The 6,727-nt window shown below is 42.1% G+C and overlaps 1 protein-coding gene across 1 annotated transcript; it reads right to left on the bottom strand.

Moving 5' to 3' along the window:
* Positions 1 to 222: 222 nt before the first annotated feature.
* LOC125506359 (peroxidase 5-like) lies at positions 223 to 2,244 on the bottom strand. Its single transcript, XM_048671218.1, has 2 exons — positions 1,923 to 2,244; positions 223 to 1,336 (listed from the first exon to the last, which is right to left on the bottom strand). The coding sequence occupies exons 1-2, from the start codon at positions 2,142 to 2,144 to the stop codon at positions 467 to 469; spliced, it is 1,092 nt and encodes a 363-aa protein (XP_048527175.1). The 5' UTR covers positions 2,145 to 2,244; the 3' UTR covers positions 223 to 466.
* Between the last annotated feature and the right edge of the window lie 4,483 nt (positions 2,245 to 6,727).

Here is a 6,727-nt window from a genome sequence, read left to right as displayed (position 1 = left end):
CGCGTGAATAGGTGGACGGCAAGACCACCATCGGGGCCGGTTGCAAAGAGCAAAAGCGACAACATAGATGGATCGCCATGAACGTGTAGCCATTTGTTTCTCCCGTTGTAATGTACGGATACATGTCTTAGTCTATAAAAAAGGGCGGAAACATGTTTCATGGTGCAGCCACAACTTTTCCGAGGTGCAATACACGTCTGGCCACCAAATGATCGGACGAAGTGAGACGTTGCTATTTTGGTCTGGTTATTATTTCAGAACGTATGTAAGCGTATGCTTTACACATGTGTAGCCAAGAGAGTCAACATCAAAAGATGAGTTCAAAAGAAGAAGAAAACATGGGCGAAGAGATTCAGCAAATTAAATGATAAACAAATGATTGTTCTACTAGAAAAGAATGAATAATTATTAAACGTCGTGCGTGGATGTCTTGTCTCGTTCAAATCTTGACGCGCGCGCGCTTTAATTAAGGGTAGGACATCTGGTTGGTGACATTGCATGTCCTCCTGCTTCCGATCTCGTAAAGTGGGTCCTTGGACTCGACCATCTTGCTGAGCTTGGTCATGGCGTTGGCGAAGGCTGTGTTCCACAAACTGGCTTTCTTCTTGTACGATTTCATGTGCTCTTCTGCGGTGCCGTTCTGCGTCAGCTCCCAGTCTGACTTGAAGAGCACCATGTTCTGTAAGTTGGCGTTGTAGTAGCTGTTGTCTAGGTAGCCCACCGCCGCCAAGTCCACCACCCCATTGGCCTGGTAACCAGCCAGCTTACGGCTCGAATCGTCGAAGTCACGGACGTTGTTCTCTATCACACCAGAGTGCTTCCGCCCTTCGGCTGCAACGACTGCACCGTACGTTTTGTTCATCTCACCGTGGATGATCGGAGTTCCGAATCGGTGTATGACCGACGTTAGGTTGGCGATGCCGACAGAGTGTGCGCCGGAGAGGGCGACGAGCTCCACCAGGTTGAAGCCCTTGGCCATGAAGCTTTGCAGGAGCTGCTGGAAGTTGTCGGTGGGGTTAGGGAGGTGTTTTCCCGGGTCCTCTGCCGACGAGACGACGCCGTCCTTGCGGCCGGGCCCGTCCACTTCGTATTTGATTGTGTTGTTGCTCAGGATGTAGGTGGCCTCGCGGGCGGCGAACACGACGGCGTCGGCGCAGGAGACGTTGACACCGATATCCTTTTCGGCGAGCCTGAGCCTGATGGCGTCGATCACCTCGAGGCCACGCAGGCCGCCGTTGCTTGGCGACGCCTTCTCCGTCTTCCCAGCGAGCGTCAGGGGAGCATTGCTGGTGGTGTTTTTGGGCGTGCTGTCAAGCAACACGGATCCATCGCAACCCTGGTAGTAGGCATGCATGAGTTAGTTTGAAACATGTTGATTACCGGACAGTTATACGATCATTCGTTGTCAGCTAAGCTAGCCTCCAGATTTGCACTACTGCACTACTGAGATATTGCATAATATGGTGAAATTTAATTAGTTGCACCGGTACATAATTTCATTAATTCGTGATCTAACAATCCAATAGAGAAGAAAAGGCATGCTTCAATGGAAAGGCATCATTCAGCCAACTGTTCAAAACTGGAGATTTGCTCTATAGAAGGATCTTCAACTTCTTATGCACATGATCAAGGACAAGCATTCCACATTGTTCCAACAGTGGAGAACTTCTAAATTAGTAAACATGTTCCCAAGAACAGGCATTGGTTGATGCTTTTGTGGCGTGTTGTGTCAGTTTTTACTTAGTTTCCCCTTCTGTTTTCCTTCCACCATGTACTATACATTAATGAAAAATTTACCATAGAACTATTGTCGTACGGAGCTAAAAAAAGAAAAGAAAATAAAGTGTGCTTTTCATAAACTGCCGCAACAGCAAGAGCAGCTTCAATTCCCCTACTAAAAAAAAGAGAGCAGCTTTAATCACCCTGACGAAGCAGTCGTGGAAGACGAGTCGGATGAGGCCAGCACCCAAGCCCCGGTTGATATCCATGTACTTCTGAACGACTTGCCTCACAGGTGCCTCCAGGCCGGCGTAGCTACCAGTACCAGGGGCCGCCGCCGACCCCACCTGCGCCGTGAGAACGACGTAGATGGCCAGGGCCACGGCCACGAAGAGAGGTGCCTTCTTCTCGTCACCCTTCGCCATGATCGATCGACCTCTTCACCTCGAACAGGACAATGTAGTGTTTTAGCTATCTCTACGTCACTTCTTGCAGACTAGGGATGAAATGCTTCTCAGCTGCGGATCGGACGATTTACTTGTGCTGAACAAGGGCTTGTATTTATACGGCGAATAAGGTAAGCACACCGATTGTTTATGCGCCTTGTGAACCGTGCAGATGATATTGTACTACTAAGAAAGATAAGGATTGATATCGATCGAACGTGCACGACAATTATGCACTTAGTGCTCTATCTCTTCTTCAGCCACGATCAATCGAATTGAATTAGCCTGCTGTGAGCTGCCGCCGCCTAATTTTGGAACGTGTCCAAGCTGTCCGGAATTCCAGCCAGGCATTTCGCGTCAACTTGCATACTCAAGTCAACCTCTCTTCTTCCTCTCATATATGCTGGATGTGTTGTACAAACTGATGCACATGGTCGACATCCCAATAATCGTGGAGTCCTATTGCAAATCTTTAGTTCAGGCGAAAAGAAGACAGACATATCCTTTATTTTCAGATACTCTTATTTCTTTCTTCTTTTTTGAGTTCGGTACTCTAATTTCCTTATTTTAGAAAAAAGAGGATCAATCCCGGCCTCTGCATCGAAGCGATGCATGCAGTCATCTTATTAATCAAAAGATCAAACAAGTATATATTACGATACAAAAACTCATCAAGAGATAAGTAAAAGGAGAACTCAAAGAAACAACGGGCAAAAAAAAAGGACTAGATGACTACACACTTATCCTATTGTTGAATCGCCATCCAAATCGGTTGTAGGTATCCCGTGCTACCGTCTTCCATCGGTTGCACTAATAAGCCATATGCTTCTTGGATTCCACACGGCTGAGTAACGATCACGTACGGATCCAACCAATAACTCTGTAGATTAACTGCAAATTTTTTGGGATGTTTTGTCTGTTAAAAATCGTATCATTCCGGCAGTTCCATATGGCCCAAAGTAATGCATACATTCCGACTCGAATATGCGCCGCTAATTTAGGCTCTACCTCGTTTATCCAAGTCCCAAAAATAATGTTAATGTTATCTGGTGGGCCGATGTTAAATGACACATGCATTGTGCACCATAGTAGCTTGGCAAGTGGACAGTCAAGAAACAAATGTTGGATTGATTCATCCTGATCACAGAAACAACACCATTTACTACCCTCCCAATTACGTTTTGCTAGGTTGTCCTTAGTCAAGACCACTTCTTTGTGTACGAACCACATAAAAACTTTTATCTTTAAGGGCACCTTGGTTTTCCAAATGTGAAGTGACTTTGGTATTGGACCAGTATTTACCAAGTCTGTATACATAGACTTCACTGAGAATACCCCTGACACCAAAAGTTTCTAGTGTAGTGTATCTGACATATCAGAAAGGTTGACCCGCATCAACCTGTGCACAACATGTAGCCATCTATCCGATCGTTCCCCCACAAGTGACCTTTTGAACTATATGTTACGTAGTGGCAGTGGGTTGGCTCGCCACAGTGGTCCGGGCGTGGCGGCGATGCATGGGCGGGTATGATCTAGGACTGTCCGGGCCTACCATGGGCATATCTGGTGAAACACATATTGGCGTGCCGGTGGTTTCCCCGTCCCCAGATCCTGCGCTTCGCTGGAAGCTCCGAAGGTGGTTTAGCTTCCTCCAGGCTACGTCTGGCGATGGCATGAAGTGGTGCAACGATGGGGCAGGGGTGTCCCTCTACATCTTGTGGCGGACTAGGGGACGTTGTTGTATTTGTGTGTCGTAGTTGTCGCGGTTGTTGTGGAATGTGGAGCACATGCGAGATGAAGTTGTTGATGACATTCGGCTCTCCAAGTTGTGTGACATTTCATGTTCTCATGCATGGCTTTGGTTGCGTGTTGATGTCCTTAGGAAGATGCACGTGACCGACTATTGCCACACATGCATGCTAGAGATCGGTTGGGAGTTCAGTTTCTTGTGACCTTGGTGTGGGTGTACCCATCCTAGCAAAATGGTCTTCTTCAACAAATGGTGGCGGCCACCCAAGGTGGCTGAGCTAGTAATGCTCTTCAAGTATCGGGTATCGAGGTCCCGGGTGAAAACCATAGGACCTTCATTGATCTCATCTGGCAATGGCGGTGTGTATACTCCATGTTTTTTAGGAAGGCATTGCTTTGGAGATTTCTCTGACGTGCTCTCTAAGGTGAAAACTTATGATATGGCCTTCAGTGGTTAGATCTTAAGATGGCGGTGCTTGCCCATCATTTTCTTCCAGGATGCATTACATCCAGGGAAATTTTCTTGTAATTTGTGTATTGTCAAAGACGGTGAATAATGTTGTTGTCTATTTGATTTGCATGGATGGTTGTATCTACTTTTGTTGGTTCTTCTTTCTTCAATTTAGCTCTTTGGTTCTGTGCATCCCCAATGTCTTGACTACATCTTCTATTTAGCTCTTTGGTTCTGTGTAAGGTTACTTGTTGCTTAGTTTTATGTCCCATCTTTCTTTAATTTTTTACAGGTTTTAATTCATGGGTGCTTATTAAAATTCGTGAACATTAAAAGGAAAAAAAATACATTTTTAGCTTCATTAATATTTATTACATCCATGAATATTTTGTAGTTCAAGAACATTTTTAAAGTTTATGATTTTTTTTAAAATTTGAAACTTGTTTAATTTGCAAACATTTTTAATCCATGAATATATTTTAAATTCATGAACATTTTCTATAATTCAAGGTTTTGTAAATTCACAATATTTTTTAAAAATACTTGAATATATTTTAATTAAACTAATCCATTTAAAAATATTTCATTTTTCTGAGCGAGCAGTGGGGCGAGCGGAAAAAAAACTAACCGACCAAGAGGAATAGGGAGTCAAGCTAAGCAAGTAAGAGCTTGTGGGCTGATCCATGTGAGTGTTATAGCAGCAATTCAACGATTTTAGCATGGAATAAGACCTCTCAACAGGCTCAAACAACAACCACCAACTGGCACCAAGACCGACACGTGTAAGGACACCACAACGACGCACCAAAAAGCTTTAGATACTAAGCTCCCATGATTTGAAGCTCTCTGGTGCTTCGGGGATTGTGGGATCACTGTGGAACACGCATGTAAGATTATTTGTTGCTTAGTTTTATTTCATGTCTCTCTTTAATTTTTCATAGGTTTTAATTCATGAGTGCTTACTAAAATTTGTGAACATTAAAAAGGAAAAAAAATACATTTCTACCCTCATTAATATTTATTACATCCATGAATATTTCGTAGTTCACGGACATTTTTAAAGTTTGTGAACATTTTTAAAATTTGAAACTTGTTTAATTTGCAAACATTTTTAATCCATGAATGTATTTTAAATTCATGAACATTTTCTATAATTCATGATTTTGTAAATTCACAATATTTTATTTAAATACTTGAACATATTTTAATTAAACTAATTCATTTAAAAATATTTCATTTTTCTGAGCTAGCAGTGGGGCGAGCGGAAAAAAGCTAACCGACAGAGGAATAGGGAGTCAAGCTAAGCAAGTAAGAGCTTGTGGGCTGATCCCTGTGAGTGTTATAGCAGCAATTCAACAATTTTAGCGTGGAATATGACCTCTCAAGAGGCTCAAACGACAAACACCAGCTGGCACCGAGACCAACATATGTAAAGACACCACAACGATGCACCAAAAAACTTTAGATACTAAGCTCCGATGATTTGAAGCGCTCTGGTGCTTCGGGGATTGTGGGGTCACTGTGGGACCCGCATGTATGGTTATTTGTTGCTTAGATTTATTTCCCGTCTCTCTTTAATTTTTTACAGGTTTTAATTCATGAGTGCTTACTAAAATATGTGAAGATTAAAAAGAAAAATGAAATACATTTTTATCTTCATTAATATTTATTACATCCATGAATATACTATAGTTCACGGACATTTTTAAAGTTTGTGAATATTTTTAAAATTTGTAACTTGTTTAATTTGCAAACATTTTTTAATCCATGAATATATTTTAAATTCATGAACATTTTCTATAATTCATGGTTTTGTAAATTCACAATGTTTTTTTAAATACTTGAACATATTTTAATTAAACTAATCCATTTAAAAAATATTTCATTTTTCTGAGCGAGCAGTGGGGCGAGCGGAAAAAAAGCTAACCGACCAAGAGGAATAGAGAGTCAAGCTAAGCAAGTAAGAGCTTGTGGACTGATCCATGTGAGTATTATAGCAGCAATTCAACGATTTTAGCGAGGAATAAGACCTCTCAAAAGTCTCAAACGACAACCACCAACTGGCACCGAGACCGACACGTGTAAGGACACCACAACGATGCACCAAAAAGCTTTAGATACTAAGCTCCCATGATTTGAAGCGCTCTAGTGCTTCGGGGATTGTGGGGTCATTGTGGGACCCGCATGTATGGTTATTTGTTGCCTAGATTTATTTCCCGTCTCTCTTTAATTTTTTACAGGTTTTAATTCATTAGTGCTTACTAAAATATGTGAACATTAAAAAGAAAAATAAAATTCATTTTTAGCTTCATTAATATTTATTACATCCATGAATATTTTGTAGTTCACGGACATTTTTAAA

Source organism: Triticum urartu, chromosome 1 (genome assembly GCF_003073215.2).
Source record: "Triticum urartu cultivar G1812 chromosome 1, Tu2.1, whole genome shotgun sequence".
NCBI classification, from domain to species: domain Eukaryota; kingdom Viridiplantae; phylum Streptophyta; class Magnoliopsida; order Poales; family Poaceae; genus Triticum; species Triticum urartu.
Note: the sequence above shows the minus strand (reverse complement) of the source record. Positions and strands in the feature narration are given on the sequence as shown.

What these genes read in the sequence shown, in the direction of transcription:
- LOC125506359 (XM_048671218.1), bottom strand. Translation starts at nt 2,144, where the DNA reads ATGGCGAAGGGTGACGAGAAGAAGGCACCTCTCTTCGTGGCCGTGGCC. An exon ending in TCCACGACTGCTTCGTCAGG is followed by an intron (nt 1,337 to 1,922) that starts GTGATTAAAGCT and finishes GCCTACTACCAG; the next exon opens with GGTTGCGATGGATCCGTGTT.